This window comes from Halichoerus grypus, chromosome 2 (assembly GCF_964656455.1).
Source record: "Halichoerus grypus chromosome 2, mHalGry1.hap1.1, whole genome shotgun sequence".
Taxonomy (NCBI): domain Eukaryota; kingdom Metazoa; phylum Chordata; class Mammalia; order Carnivora; family Phocidae; genus Halichoerus; species Halichoerus grypus.
The window spans coordinates 645006-660267 of NC_135713.1; the positions used below are offsets into that span (position 1 = coordinate 645006).

The window sequence follows — 15262 nt, forward strand, 5'->3', positions numbered from 1 at the left end:
AGGACAGGACTGTGAGTTGGTGCTGTCTGGAGACCCCCTCCTTGGTCGCCCTCTCCAAGTGTCTCCCCGCAGACCTCCTGTCCTCTGGCTCGCTCACGCAGCTCGCCCCCCCGCCCAGTTCCCGTGCACGTTGTGTTTCTGAAGTCCTGGGCACTGCTCCAGGGTCCTCTCCTGCAAAAGGAGGTGCTCTAGGCTCCTCTAGAATGCGGGATCCCGACCTGAGCTGGCCTGATGAGGAGGGGGGTCGGGAGCTGCCCGCAAAAGAATCGCGCGGCACCGCGGGCCACTGCAGCCCCTGCCCACCCTCATGGCGGCTTGTCCCAGGGCCTCGCGCTGCCGGGCGCCGTTCTGCCACGTCCCCATTTGGCAGGCGCTCCATGTGGCAGACCCCCCCCCCCCCCGCCGCCCCCGAGGGCTCCCGGGCAGAGTCGGCCCCGGAGCTGGTGGGGGGCGGGCGGGCGGGTCCACGGGCGCCGTGCGCTGCGGGCGGCGGCCGCGGGGGGCGCTGCGGGGGCCGCACTTAAAGCCCGGGGGCGGGCGCGCGCGCTCAGAGGGAGTCGGACCGCCGCTGTCGCCGCCGTGGCCGAGCTCGCCCGCGTCCCCGCCGCTGCGCCGGCGCTCCCAGCCTCCCGGTTCCTCCGGCCCCGCGCCCGGTGCATGCGACCCCCGCGGACGCCCGGCCCCGGCGCCGGAGCCCCGACCCGGCTGTGAGCGCGGCGGGGCCCCGGGGCGGCATGGGGAAGTGTCAGTCCAAGCACCGTGAGACGCGGGCGCGGCGGGCGGCGGGCGGGCGCGGCCACTCACTGTCCCCTCCCTCCCCCCCGCGCCCCGGCCGCCCCGCGGCCGCCGCAGCCCCCCAGCGGAGAGAGAGCCCCGAAGGTGAGCGTGCCGGCGGCGGCCGAGGCGCGGGACTGCCACCGGCCGGGACCCCGAGCCCGGAGCCTCGCGCGTCCCGCCCTCGAGCCCGCGGGGTGTGGGGACGATGCCGCGGGGTCTCCGGGAGCGCGCGGGTCCGCCCCCCCCGGACCCCAGCCCGGCCCTGGGCCTGAGCCCTGAGCGCGGGGCGCGCCGAGATGGGATGGGCGCGCCGGGCGGGCGGGACAGGGCTCAGGCTCAGCGTCTGGGGCTCACGGCGCGTCTCCTTCTTCCTCGGGGCCTCGTTTCCCGCGCGTCGGCTGGAGGGCCGCAGGGGACAGCTTCGTGGTGTCCGCGTTCGCGAGTGGCCGCAAAGGCACGGAGGACGCAGAGCGCAACACTGGCAGCAAGCAGGTAGGCCTGTGGGCCAGGGAGGCGGGGGTCAGAGTCGTGACCCCGCTGGGACCCCCGAGTGAGCATGCCAGAGCGATGCCAGCCGGACCCAGAGCCTGTCCCTCCCCAGCCTCTGAGTCTCAGGCTAGGGTCTCCTGGCAGCAAGCCTCAGTCTCCCAGGCTGGAGGCATTGGGGGGAGGGGTTGGCCATTCATGTGTGAGGGTCACTGGCTGGGGTTGGAGACCACCATGCCTCCCACGTGCGGCTGGGTGACCACTGGCCTGCAGAGGGGCCCAGGCTGTGGGTGCTGCGGTGTCTGGCTCAGGACCCAGTTGACCCTGAGAGTGGGTTTGAAAGGTGATCGGTCTAGAAGCAGAGAACTGCCCAGCTTGGGGTACCAGAGGGACGTTGAGAAAACTAGACCCACGCATATGTGCCAAGCAGGACCAGGGGGTCCTTACACGGTTATCGGCGTCCATGGGAACTGGATCCGTCGGGATGGCTGAGACCCCTGCTCGCGCCAGCTTGCCCGCCTCCGAAGCCCTCAGCAGCAGAGTGCACCAGCTCACGGGGATGTCCGCTCCCTGTTTAGAAGGACGTCCTTCTGGCGGGTCGCTAAAGAGAAACGCTAAGTCTGTCTGCAGACACTTGTGCAGTGTTCTGAGAAGGGCTCCAACATGCCCTGAAATGAACACTTGCTAGAGTTAGGAGATTCATGCCTTCTGGGAGTGACGTTTCCGTGCACACCCGGGAAGGTAGGAAATACTTTTTAAAGCATTTTCTGGGTACACCGTAGTAACGTTGGCTGGAAGTGTGCTCCCCTGTGTGGGGGACCAGGGCAGGATGGCCCCGGGGAGCAGCCCAGGTCCGTCTGTTTGCTTTGCCAGAGGGAGGGGGCGTGTCGATAAGGGGATGGGGTTAAAGGTTCGGTTTCGCATGTGATCAGATCATCTGCGTGTGCATTCACATTGTGCTCAGGCCTGGGGGCCTTCTCCTGGGCGCGTGGGCACAGGGCCTGACGCTGTGCACTGGGTCCTGGGCGGTGTCTGGGCGAGTGCACTCACTTGTTCAGAACATGGCTGTGACATTCCAGGCGTCTGCAGCTGGGGCCAGAACAGTGCTTCAGGCTGACGGACGCCTGAACACTCTCGGGACATTTTTAAGAATGGGGTGGGGTATGGCTTGGGTTGTCCCTTTCTATGTTTCCCTCTGCTACAGTCTGAATGTTTGTGGTCCTCTAAAACTCGTATGTTGAAACCTCACCCCTTAGGTGACAGTGTCGGGGAGCTGGGGGCTTTGGGAGGGGATCCGGGCAGGAGGGTGGGGCGCCGATGGCAGGGTTAGTGCCCTTACGAGAGGCCCCAGAGAGGTGGGTCCCTGTTCCGTCTGCCATGTGAGGACGCTCGGGAACACGCCATCTAAGAATCAGAAAGGGGCCTCACCAGACACGGAATCTGCCCTCACCCTGATCTTGGGCTTCCAGTCTCCAAAACTGTGAGAAATAAATAGCTGTGTTCCTAAGCCCCCCAGCCTGTGCCATCCGAGTAGCCCAAGCTGATGTGGAAACAAGGTGCTTTTAACACCAAGCTACAGAAAGAGCACCATCTCAGAACACAGGGTGCCCCTTCCGTTAAGTACATTCTAGCTGAAGACGGCAGCATGACTACGGTATCTCTCGCATTCGGCTGTGGGGGTGTGAGCCTCTAGCCGGGCACCGGCCTGGCGTTGACCTCCGGGCCCGGCTCGCCGCACGCTGGCAGGATGCACGTGTCCTTGCTGCTGTCACTGAGAGACCTGGGGTGGTTCCTGCCCAGCTCGAGCTCTGTCCAACACCCCTGCTCCCGGTTCTGCCCCGGGAAATTGCTCCGTCAGGGACATCGCGGGGTTGGGTCGTACGTCCCTTCTGCCCAGCGTCCTGCAGCCTTCTCCGTGTGTGGTGTCCCGAGCTGTGTCCTCCCTGGGAGTGCCTGGCGGAGGCCAGCCTGGAAGGCGCAGCACCCCCGGGAGGGACACGGTCCACTCTGTGTCTCCATGCAGACTGCGGTGCCCTGTGCTGAGTAAGAACGGTGCCAGATGACCTTGTGGAAATTAAATGTGTGTCCACCTGCTGTCACCTGTTCTCTCCCCCCCCCCAAAACAAAGGCAATGAGGTTGGTTTTGCCAGCAGTGCTGGCTCCTGGTGCCTACTTGGTGCACGTCGGAAACACTCATCGATATTAGCGTTTTCTAGGCAGGCGGACTGCCTGCTTCGAGGTCTAGAATACTTGTCCTTGCTGATTCTGGGAAATGCTGCAGTTTGATCTGGGCAGGACCTGCATCACTTCCTTGCCAAGTGCCCCCTGAAGGGCCAGGGCTGTGCCAGGGTGATGTGGGATGCTGGCAGGTGCGGCATGGAGGATCTCGGAAGGGGAGTAATAGGTCGTGCATGCGTGAAAATTATGAGGAATGAGGGCAGCAGGGTCTGGTAACAGGTGGGGACAGCCTTGGGGCAGCAGGGTCGTGGTTGCAGGTGGGGACAGCCAGCAGTCAGCAGGGTCTGGGTTACAGGTGGGGACAGCCAGCGGTCAGCAGGGTCCGGGTTAGACGTGGGGACAGCCAGCGGTCAGCAGGGTCGTGGTTGCAGGTGGGGACAGCCAGCGGTCAGCAGGGTCCTGGTTGCAGGTGGGGACAGCCAGCGGTCAGCAGGGTCCTGGTTAGAGGTGGGGACAGCCAGCGGTCAGCAGGGTCCTGGTTAGAGGTGGGGACAGCCAGCGGTCAGCAGGGTCCTGGTTGCAGGTGGGGACAGCCAGCGGTCAGCAGGGTCCTGGTTAGAGGTGGGGACAGCCAGCAGTCAGCAGGGTCTGGGTTACAGGTGGGGACAGCCAGCGGTCAGCAGGGTCCGGGTTAGACGTGGGGACAGCCAGCGGTCAGCAGGGTCGTGGTTGCAGGTGGGGACAGCCAGCGGTCAGCAGGGTCCTGGTTGCAGGTGGGGACAGCCAGCGGTCAGCAGGGTCCTGGTTAGAGGTGGGGACAGCCAGCGGTCAGCAGGGTCCTGGTTAGAGGTGGGGACAGCCAGTGGTCAGCAGGGTCGTGGTTGCAGGTGGGGACAGCCAGCGGTCAGCAGGGTCCTGGTTGCAGGTGGGGACAGCCAGCGGTCAGCAGGGTCCTGGTTAGAGGTGGGGACAGCCAGCGGTCAGCAGGGTCCTGGTTAGAGGTGGGGACAGCCAGTGGTCAGCAGGGTCGTGGTTGCAGGTGGGGACAGCCAGCGGTCAGCAGGGTCCTGGTTGCAGGTGGGGACAGCCAGTGGTCAGCAGGGTCCTGGTTAGAGGTGGGGACAACCAGCGGTCAGCAGGGTCCTGGTTAGACGTGGGGACAGCCAGCGGTCAGCAGGGCTGTGGTTGCAGGTGGGGACAGCCAGCGGTCAGCAGGGTCTGGGTTACAGGTGGGGACAGCCAGCGGTCAGCAGGGTCGTGGTTGCAGGTGGGGACAGCCAGCGGTCAGCAGGGTCCTGGTTAGACGTGGGGACAGCCAGTGGTCAGCAGGGTCGTGGTTGCAGGTGGGGACAGCCAGCGGTCAGCAGGGTCCGGGTTACAGGTGGGGACAGCCAGCGGTCAGCAGGGTCCGGGTTACAGGTGGGGACAGCCAGCAGTCAGCAGGGTCGTGGTTGCAGGTGGGGACAGCCAGCAGTCAGCAGGGTCGTGGTTGCAGGTGGGGACAGCCAGCGGTCAGCAGGGTAGTAGTTGCAGGTGGGGACAGCCAGCGGTCAGCAGGGTCTGGGTTACAGGTGGGGACAGCCAGCGGTCAGCAGGGTCGTGGTTGCAGGTGGGGACAGCCAGCGGTCAGCAGGGTCTGGGTTACAGGTGGGGACAGCCAGCGGTCAGCAGGGTCGTGGTTGCAGGTGGGGACAGCCAGCGGTCAGCAGGGTCGTGGTTGCAGGTGGGGACAGCCAGTGGTCAGCAGGGTCCTGGTTGCAGGTGGGGACAGCCAGCGGTCAGCAGGGTCTGGGTTACAGGTGGGGACAGCCAGCGGTCAGCAGGGTCGTGGTTGCAGGTGGGGACAGCCAGCGGTCAGCAGGGTCGTGGTTGCAGGTGGGGACAGCCAGTGGTCAGCAGGGTCCTGGTTGCAGGTGGGGACAGCCAGCGGTCAGCAGGGTCCGGGTTACAGGTGGGGACAGCCAGCGGTCAGCAGGGTCCGGGTTACAGGTGGGGACAGCCAGCGGTCAGCAGGGTCGGGTTGCAGGTGGGGACAGCCAGCGGTCAGCAGGGTCGTGGTTGCAGGTGGGGACAGCCAGTGGTCAGCAGGGTCCTGGTTACAGGTGGGGACAGCCAGCGGTCAGCAGGGTCGTGGTTGCAGGTGGGGACAGCCAGCGGTCAGCAGGGTCGTGGTTGCAGGTGGGGACAGCCAGTGGTCAGCAGGGTCTGGGTTACAGGTGGGGACAGCCAGCGGTCAGCAGGGTCCGGGTTACAGGTGGGGACAGCCAGCAGTCAGCAGGGTCGTGGTTGCAGGTGGGGACAGCCAGCAGTCAGCAGGGTCGTGGTTGCAGGTGGGGACAGCCAACGGTCAGCAGGGTCGTAGTTGCAGGTGGGGACAGCCAGCGGTCAGCAGGGTCTGGGTTACAGGTGGGGACAGCCAGCGGTCAGCAGGGTCCTGGTTGCAGGTGGGGACAGCCAGCGGTCAGCAGGGTCTGGGTTACAGGTGGGGACAGCCAGCGGTCAGCAGGGTCCGGGTTACAGGTGGGGACAGCCAGCAGTCAGCAGGGTCGTGGTTGCAGGTGGGGACAGCCAGCGGTCAGCAGGGTCGTAGTTGCAGGTGGGGACAGCCAGCGGTCAGCAGGGTCTGGGTTACAGGTGGGGACAGCCAGCGGTCAGCAGGGTCCTGGTTGCAGGTGGGGACAGCCAGCGGTCAGCAGGGTCTGGGTTGCAGGTGGGGACAGCTAGCGGTCAGCAGGGCTGTGGTTGCAGGTGGGGACAGCCAGCGGTCAGCAGGGTCCGGGTTAGACGTGGGGACAGCCAGCAGTCAGCAGGGTCCGGGTTGCAGGTGGGGACAGCCAGCAGTCAGCAGGGTCGTGGTTGCAGGTGGGGACAGCCAGCGGTCAGCAGGGTCGTGGTTGCAGGTGGGGACAGCCCTGTCCTAGAAGCACGCCCTCCCCTCTGCACAGTTGCTCACCATCTGCCTGCAGATCTGTCATTTCTGTAATGCTCCCAGAGGCTGGCAGGAAAAGTTTAGAGGGCGAGAATCACTAACAATTGAAATTTTGTTGCGAGTGAACACATTTCCATTAAGTGAGCTAAAAGGGGATGTTCCACCTAACTCCGAGCTCCGGAACTCTAGAGGCGGCATTTTAACTGACACTCGATGGGGTTGTGGCCAAGGCTGCTGCGTGGGACCCTTGAGCTGGCCTCACGGGATGCGGCCGTCGAGCCCCCAGGGCTCTGCCCATCTTGAGCAGACCTTAGCTCCAAGGGCGCACATGCCAGTCCCACACGCGTGTGGCCCCCCCGGACAGGCCGTCGGGCTCACGGCACACTGCATCTTAACCACAGGCAAGCGTTCATCTGAAATCTGGGGGCTCAGCCCCGTGGCACCGTGTGATGTCTTCCTGGTGAGCGCTCCGCGGAGCCAGGCGCCAGGGCCTGGGACCCCACAGGTCATGCCACAGGCTTCCCCCTTCCCCCACCTGACGGCCAACGGGCCGCCACTCACCTGCCCGCCTGCTCGGCACATGGCCAGAGGATGTGGCTGCAGTGGGACCTGCACATCTCAGTTAGGGGAGTGGCTGTGGCCTTAGAGATTCCTGGGAAATTCTTCCCACACCGGCCGCGGTCAACGCAGAGAGCTTGGTGTGGGGAGTACACCGCACACTTGCGGGACAGCGTGTGTCCTGAGACTAGCGTGTGGATGCCACTAGGCCGTTGCGTGGGCCACGGGCCTCGTGGAAGGAGCAGAGTTGCCTGTGTGACCCTCAGTGGGACAGGTGGCTGGGGCTCCCCAGGCTGACCTTGGGTCTTCCGTGACCCGTGCCCTGGGGATGCCGTGACCTCCTGGAGTCCTGGCCCGTGTGGGGTGTCTGATATCAGAGCCAGGAGTCCTCTGCTCTCCTTTGGGTGCCCACTATGTGCCTGGCCCTTGGCTACCAGCACTGTGGCTGTGTCCTCAGACATGGCCCTGCCACGTGGCAAGGCGGCACAGATGTGCGAGGTCCGGAGGAGACAACGGTAGTCATCCCGGGGACCCAGGCTTCGCTGAGCACCAGGGGACCCCTCCCCAAGGTCGGGTGGCATCAGCCCCTCACCCCTACCCATGCTTCTGAAATTGCAAATGCCCCCCCCAACCAGGGCCCCATTCTACCTAAGGATGAGCCTAGTGATCCCAGCTAGTCCGCATCTGAGCCACCGGAACGGACCCAAGGACCCTGTGCAGCGGCTGGCTGCTCTGAGTGGTTTCCAGCGGTGAAGCGGTTAAAGTTTGCCCCATGTCCTAGCTTGGAAGTGTGGCTGGATATAGTCTGCAGGCAGGACTCCTGAGGAGAGGGAGATCCACCATGCCCACGTGGCCATCCCCTGGGTGGTGGGGTGGCCTGTGGCCTGCAGCCAGCAGCATCAGACACTCCGGAGGGGCCGAGGGACACCTGGAAGGGCCCGATGCCGTGAATGCAGTGTCCACCCCAGCCAGGTCCCTGTGGAGGGCGGTGGGGCCACGGTGGGGGCCACTTGGCCACCAGGGGGCAGTGTGTGTGCCCGCTTCTTGTGTGTGCGGGCACCCTGTGTTGTGTGGCCAGGACTCTGGGGTTGACCAGGCGAGGCTGCAGCCGGCACGCCAGCCTTGGGGCCAGGGCACAGTGTGCTGGCCGTGGCGGGCCGTGGCGGGCCGTGGCGGGGCCAGAGGCTGCCCCACAGAGCCTCTCCCCCGTGCCAAGACAGTGGTCATGACTGAGATACTGGTCTCTGGAGAAGCTCCCGGAAGCTGTTGGAGACACAGTGCGTGCAGCCGCCCGCCCTGGGGACACTCAGGCGTGCGACGGCCTGTGCCCTCTCGGGCAGCGGCTTTAGGGAGCGTGGAGCCTCCCCGTCCACAGGCACACCTGGGGCAGCTTCAGAGAAGCCCTGAAGCAAGTGGGACGGGTGTATCAATGGAGGGTTCAGGAAGCACCAGGAGCACCCACACTCGGGAACACAGTGCTGTGGTCTCCTGCCCGCAGAGCGGAGGACCCGCCGTGTGCAGGGTCTGCTCACACAGCCAGGCTTGCTGTGCGTGAGCCCGCGGCTTCCGGAAGCGGAGTAGGCCTGACATCGACGGCCCTCGTCGTGGGCGCGATTAGCCGCGTGCGCACGCGGATGCCACCCCCAAGCAGCCCCGTCACCTGTCTCTCCTTCATTCTGCCGGAGGGGGGGTCCCGCGGTTGGAATAGCTCTGGGGGGTTGCTGGTTAGGACCCACCAGACCTTGTTGACTTTCACGGGGGCGTAAGCCCAACGCCAGTGTCAGGGTCGGCGGGGACCTGCTGCCCCACTGGCGAGTGCGGCCGTGCCGGGGGGGCCATGGGGCTAGCTGGGCCAGCGTCCCTGAGCCGGTGTGAGCCGGGGACAGGGTCTCGTAGGGAGAGCGGGGCCCAGGGAGGGGCTTGCCACCAGCACATCGGTTTGCTTCCCCTGCGCCGTGGGGTGCAGAGCCCCCGGGGCCACCGAGCAGCTGGGGCTTCCCACGCATGTGTCCGGAGGGTCTGGCCGCCCTGCTCTTCTCAGGGAAGACTCCTCGGCTCCTGCTGCCCCTCCACTCGCTCTCCGGTTCCTTTTTTCTAGGGTTTGTGAGAGGTTGGCCAGCTGACCCTGACCATCTTGGGGTGCGGCATCCTCTGGGTCTGTGGGGATGTCCACGTGTGCGTGCCGAACCCAAGAGGGGCCGGCCACAACCGTAGGGTCCCCGGGTCCCCGGATGAAGTTTGGGGCAGATCCTTCCCTGACCCCACCTGGAGGGTTTGGGTGATTCTTCAGTGAAGGAAGCTGGACCCTTCTGTGCGCCCCAGCCCCAGTACAGTTGAGTCGATGGTTGACGGTGCATCTTTCTGGAATCGGTCAACAGCTAGTCAGTGTAAGCACATGCCGGGAATGCCTTAGAATCAAGTACTTGAAGATAATCATGTGAAAAACAGCCTGTGTTGCCACAATCGCATGGCCTAAAACCACAGACATTTATTCCGTGAAGATTCTAGAGGCCAGAAGTCCGAAATCAAGGTGTCCGCAGGGCTGTGCTCTCCCTGATGGCTCCAGAGGAGGGTGCTTCCTTGTCTCTTCCAGCCCCTGGACTTGCAGCCGCACCTGCCCGATCTCAGCCTGGGTCTGCACGTGGCCTCTTCCCGTGTCTGTGTGTGTCCTCTCCTCTTCTTACAAGGACATCAGCCACTGGTTAGGGTCTGCCCAAATCCAGCACTACCCCCATCCTAACCGATCACACGTGCAAAGACCCCATTTCCAAATAAGGTCTCATTCCGAGCTTCTGGGGAGGCGTGGGTTGTGGGAGGCACTCTTCAGCCGGGTGCGTCACCCGTGGACATGCAGAGGCCCTGTTTTCTGCGTCGTGTGGCCTCCGAGGGACTAACAGCCACGGGCAGCAAAGCCCACGGTGGAGGATGGGGCGGCCTGCACAGCAAGGCGTCAGCAGAGGTCCTCATTCTGAGGCTGCCCCAAGGACGTCCCCAAGTCCCCACCGAGCAGCAGCTGGAGTAGCTCGATCCCGGTGTTTGCTGATCCCAGAAGGCATCTCCACGTTCCCACTCTCCGCTCGGGAAAGCAGAGTGTTGCTAAGCCGGGCACGCAAACAAGCGTCCGGTGTCAATGTGTGGGACACGAGGACCGTGCTCCCCAAATCCCCACCTGGCTCCCAGTCGTGGCTGGCCCCCAGCCGGGTCAGCTTTAGTGTTCTTCCGTGGCCAGCCTGGGAGGGAGGGCGGCTAGCAGGGGCCCCTCCCACCGAGCCTGTTGGAAGCAGGATCATGACACGGTCGCCTTGTATCTGGAACCACTGTGATGAGCTCAGGACCAGTTTCAGGGCGTTGAGTTGCCTGGCTCGACAGGAGAAGCCTTAGGAGGCCCCTGCAGACCAGGGCAGGCCCTGCGCTGGGCTGATTCTGAAGGGTGCTACGCATCAGCCACGGTAGCATCGGGTCCTCTGTCCCCTGCCTGTCCCTCCCACATCCCCTTCCTCGGGAAACCCCTCAACTTGGGCTCTTGATGCCGAGCTGGCCATTTCCACCCCCTTCCACTGTGACCCACTCCCCACTCCCTCCCCTCCTGCCAGACCTCCTCCACCTTCCTCCTCCACCTCGGAGCTGGGGGGGCCTTGGGGACACGGGGCTGATGCCAGGGCCTCCTCAGTGGAGGTCTGGGAGGCCGACACCCCTCACCTGCATCTCACCTCTGAACCTGCTCAGTGGCACCCACTCTTCTCCTGCTTCCTTCCTGGTCCTGCCCCAGGGCCTTTGCGTGTGCTGCCCTCTGCCTAGAACCCTGTCCCCACAGCTTGGCTCACGACCTCCCCTCCTTCAGGTGTCTACTCACACATCACCTCTCTGGAGGCCTTTTAAGGCCCCAGCCTGGACCTTCAGGCCCTCCCCACTCATTTCCCTCCCAGGTGCTGGGCTGGTGCTCCCCAGAGAGACCGGGGGCCTTCGCAGACTCTGTTCTGCCTAATTTGTGCAACTTGACCCCAGGTGCACATGCGCGGTGCCTGGCGTGTGGGTTACTCTGCGTCTGCCTTGTCGGATTTCCACTCGAGGGGGGAGCCATCCTCCCTCGCTCTGGACGCCCCGCCACGCTGACTGTGACCTGTACGCACAGAGCGCTGGCTTTTGTCAGGACCCTCGCCAGGGCTGTGTCTCTGCAGAGAAGCCTGGGTGGGACGGGTGGGATGCAGGGCCTCGCGGGGACCCCACCCGTGTCCCGGCAGCCTCGGGGGCCCCCGCTGGCTCCGCTCAGACTGAGTGCCTTCGATCCCCTGTGCGGTGCCAGCCGCAGTTTGCTCCGGGCGACAGGCAGCCCTCGGCAGCCGGAACAGGGAGGATTTGTTCTCCTTTCGTTCTGCAGTGTCTTCCAAGGAAAGCACAACTAGTTTTAAGCTCCACAATCAGAGAAGGGAGGAAGCAGGGCAAGCTCTAACGCAGAAACTGAACCTGGAGACGCGTTAGCGCAGTCGTACAGCATCCCGGAGGATGGGAATTCGGATTGCGGCCCTCCCTGCCCCCGTGGGGAAGGTGAGGCCGCCAGCCTTTGTCCCAGCACCTGCGGCAGGACCCTCCCCAGGCCTCGGCCTTCCTGTAACCGTGGCTCTCAGGTCCCAAGTCTGTGTCCGTCTGGGACTTGGCCTCTTGCAGGAGCTCAGGGACAGAGGAGGCCCGGTGTGGCTCTCTTTGCCTTCTCTCTGCCTCGCTCTGACTCTCCAGAAGGACCCCCTGAAGCAGACACAGTCCTTCCTTCCCTGTCCTCCAGGGCCAGGCGGCCTGGCCCTCCTCCAGGCACCTCCCCACCGTCCGGCTCCCCAGAGAAGCTCCTCTCCACACGCTCTGGTCTGCAGCCTGCCACCCACAGCCTCCCTTGAAGGCGCCCCCACCTGCCTGCTCCCTGCCCTTGCACCTGCTCCCAGCACCCCCACCTGCTCCCAGCACCCCCACCTGCTCCCAGCAACCCCACCTGCTCCCAGCACCCCCACCTGCTCCCAGTCCCCACCTGCTCCCAGTCCCCACCTGCTCCCAGCCCCGCCCCTGATCCTTGCCCCCACCTGTTCCCTGCCCCAACCTGCTCCCAGCCCCCCACCTGCTCCCCACCCCAGCCCTTGCTCCCAGCCCCCCCCCGCTCCTCGCCCCCACCTGCTCCCTGCCCCACCTGCTCCTCGCCCCCACCTGTTCCCTGCTGCACGTGCTCCCAGCCCCCGCCCTTGCTCCCAGCACCCCCACCTGCTCCCAGCCCCCGCACCTGCTCCTCGCCCCCACCTGCTCCCTGCCCCTCGCCCCACCTGCTCCCTGCCCCCCATCTGCTCCCAGCCCCCACCTGCTCCCAGCACCCCCACCTGCTCCTCGCCACCACCTGCTCCCCACCCCCGCCCTTGCTCCCAGCCCCCCACCTGTTCCCTGCCCCCACCTGCTCCCAGCCCCACCTGCTCCCCACCCCCACCCTTGCTCCCAGCACCCCCACCTGCTCCCAGCACCCACCTGCTCCTTGCCCCCACTTGCTCCCAGCCCCCCACCTGCTCCCAGCCCCCACCTGCTCCCTACCCCTGCAGTTGCTCCCAGCCCCCACCTGCTCCCAGCACCCACCTGCTCCCAGCACCCCCACCTGCTCCCAGCCCCCACCTGCTCCCAGCACCCACCTGCTCCTTGACCCCATCTGCTCCCAGCCCCCCACCTGCTCCCAGCCCTCACCTGCTCCCTACCCCCGCAGCTGCTCCCAGCCCCCACCTGTTCCCTGCCCACACCTGCTGCCCACCTGTGGTGCAGACAGCCTTGGGGCCTGCACTGCCTGAGGGAGGCCCGCCCAGGTGTCATGGGAGGGTTTCAGGTAGCACTGACCTCTCTCCAGACCCGCCGAGATGCTGCCCATAGGCTAACACATGGCACATTCTAGCACAGTCTTTTTTTTTTTTTTTAAGATTTTATTTATTTATTTGACAGAGAGAGACACAGCAAGAGAGGGAACACAAGCAGGGGGAGTGGGAGAGGGAGGAGCAGGCTTCCCGCCGAGCAGGGAGCCCGATGCGGGGCTCGATCCCAGGACCCTGGGACCATGACCTGAGCCGAAGGCAGACGCTTAACGACTGAGCCACCCAGGGGCCCCTCTAGCACATTCTTTGCCTCCTGCAGGTGAGGTCAGGGTTTCATGCTCAGTGTTGTGGAGCAGGATTGTGCCACAGTTCCATCCTGGGCACCTGGCCTTCTGACTGGCAGCCTGTCCCCTGTCCCCATCCACTCCTCGGGGATGTCCTCCTACCCCCTTGGTAGCTATGCCAGGCATCAATGTCGGCCTCACACGACCCAGGAGCATCTGTCCAGCAGCCCACTGGTCTTGTCTGCCAGGGTCATGCCAGGAGTAAACTCCTGAGCTGTCTCCCCAACCCTGTGCCCACACCCTCGTCTGCCCAGGACAACAGTCTGGCTACCCTGGACTCCCTGCCACCCCCATCACTCAGCAGTTCCGCCAACCCCTCAGACCATCCAAGGTGGGGAACCTCTTGTCGTGGCCAAGCTACGCCCATTCCCACAAGTGCCGGCTCCACACTGAGCCCCTGCCCCTTTGCTGCCCACATGGCCAGGTAAGTGCAACCCTCCACCTGGAGCCACCCTGCTCCCCCAGGAGTCCACGTGTAGCCATAGACCCCCACCACCTGGCCTCCTGCCTGCCTGCTGTCCCACTCGGTGGGTTTCATGTGTGGCTTCCTGCCCTGCCCTGCCCAGGGATGTCAGCTGTCAAGGGGGTCTCAGGCTGCTCCCCGGGACCATCTCTTCTTATCTGTTTCGAACCCCTGCCCTCTCACCTGCCCATTTAACCCATCTTCCCAATACCCAACTGGCTGTTCCCCACCGCCCCGGCCCAGCCGGAGCTGGGTTTCTGAGGTTCCGTGGGCCCTGTGTACCTCCCGGGGTCCCTACTGCTTCCCTGCCCGCTCTGCGCTCACCAGGGGCCCCTCCTGGTGGGATGGGATCCTCCACCACTCATCCTGGGCCTCCTCAGACCTGCTCCTTCTCTGCACTTGGCCACAAGCCCCTGTGGGCAGGCTGGACCACAGAACCTTCCGGGCCCCTGCCACTCTGCAGAGCCTTGCCCGGTGGAAGCACATAGGCGTGGAGTGATCCTCTTTGCTCTGGGGGACGGGGGCGCAGGGTACTTCAGGACTGGCCTTCATTTGCCCAGGAATCCTGGAGCCTGGTTTTCCAGATACGGAATAGGATTTCCAGAAGCATCTTAATACAGCTATGCTTGTTTTGATAAGTTCCCCGGAAATGGGGTAAACCGCTGGAAGCCAACCCCCCAGGAGCACCGGACAAAAGGTTCTCTGCAAGGTGATGCAAACCAGCCACAGGCTTCCTGTGCAAGGTCGGGGGGAGGTTAACTGCCCACCCCCTGTCCTCGCTCCTCGTAAGGGGGCGGCTGAAAGCTGTCTCTTGCGAGGCAGGGCCTTGAGCGGCCCAGGTCACGCCCCAGCCAGCCGGTATCCATCTTCGGCGTGTGCATCCACGCAGCCCTCCCACGGAACAAGGACCTCCCCCGGATGGCAGTGTCCCAGATCCGTCTGGTCCTGCCACAGAGTGGCAGAGGCCTGGGAGCATCGTCCTGCTCGCTGTCACATGGGGACCACGGCAGGGACAGGGACCACGGCAGTGACGGGGACCACAGGTCCGCTGTTCAGCATCCCCCGAAGGAGGCACGTGTGTCCCACGTTAGGTTTCTGGACACTTTGGTACCTGTACGTACGTTAGCATAATTGGCTCTTTGGCAATCTTGTTTGCTTGTTTGCAGGTGAAAACCTCTTTCCCGGTGGGGGATGGGTGTGAGCCTCTGCCACGGGGTCTCCTGCCAGGCATTCAGGCCCGCACCACGCTGCTCCGCTAGCCGGGCGCGCTGGCCCCGCCTGCTGGCAAAGAGAGCCTGTGGGCGGGCAGAGCGTGGGGCCGCCCTGTGGACACCCTTCCTACCCTCTGCAGCCCATGTACCGGCCCCTCCGTGGGCACTGGGGTCTCTCCATGTCCAGCACCTGCTGGCCCCTGCCTTGCTCAGGTTGCACGGCCCGTACCACAGTGTGACTCGAACAATCCACACACTATGGACCCAGGCTGTGCAGTGCAGCTCAGGGGGAGTGAGGGGCCAGGTGCCTGCCCCCCAGGCATCCAGGGAGGGTGCCGTGCAGGCCCTGCGGAGGGCACTGAGGTTGGGGTTGGTGTGCCACGGCCAAGAGCAGTCCACTCCCAGCCCTGTAGCAGGTCAGACGTCGGGGCCTCCGGATGTGGAAGCATCCTGGGGCTCACTGTCTGTGTGGCCAGGAGCTGGGGACG

General features: G+C 64.7%; 1 protein-coding gene across 1 annotated transcript in view; it reads left to right on the forward strand.

Annotated features, from left to right (window-relative positions):
• The first annotated feature begins 542 nt into the window (after positions 1-542).
• NKD2 (NKD inhibitor of Wnt signaling pathway 2) overlaps positions 543-15262 on the forward strand; it is a 31758-nt gene continuing 17038 nt past the window's right edge. Inside the window, exons 1-2 of the mRNA XM_078066397.1 lie at positions 543-879; positions 1190-1269. Coding sequence (XP_077922523.1) covers positions 735-879; positions 1190-1269 — 225 coding nt within the window. The 5' untranslated portion in view covers positions 543-734. The remainder of the gene's footprint in view (positions 880-1189; positions 1270-15262) is intronic.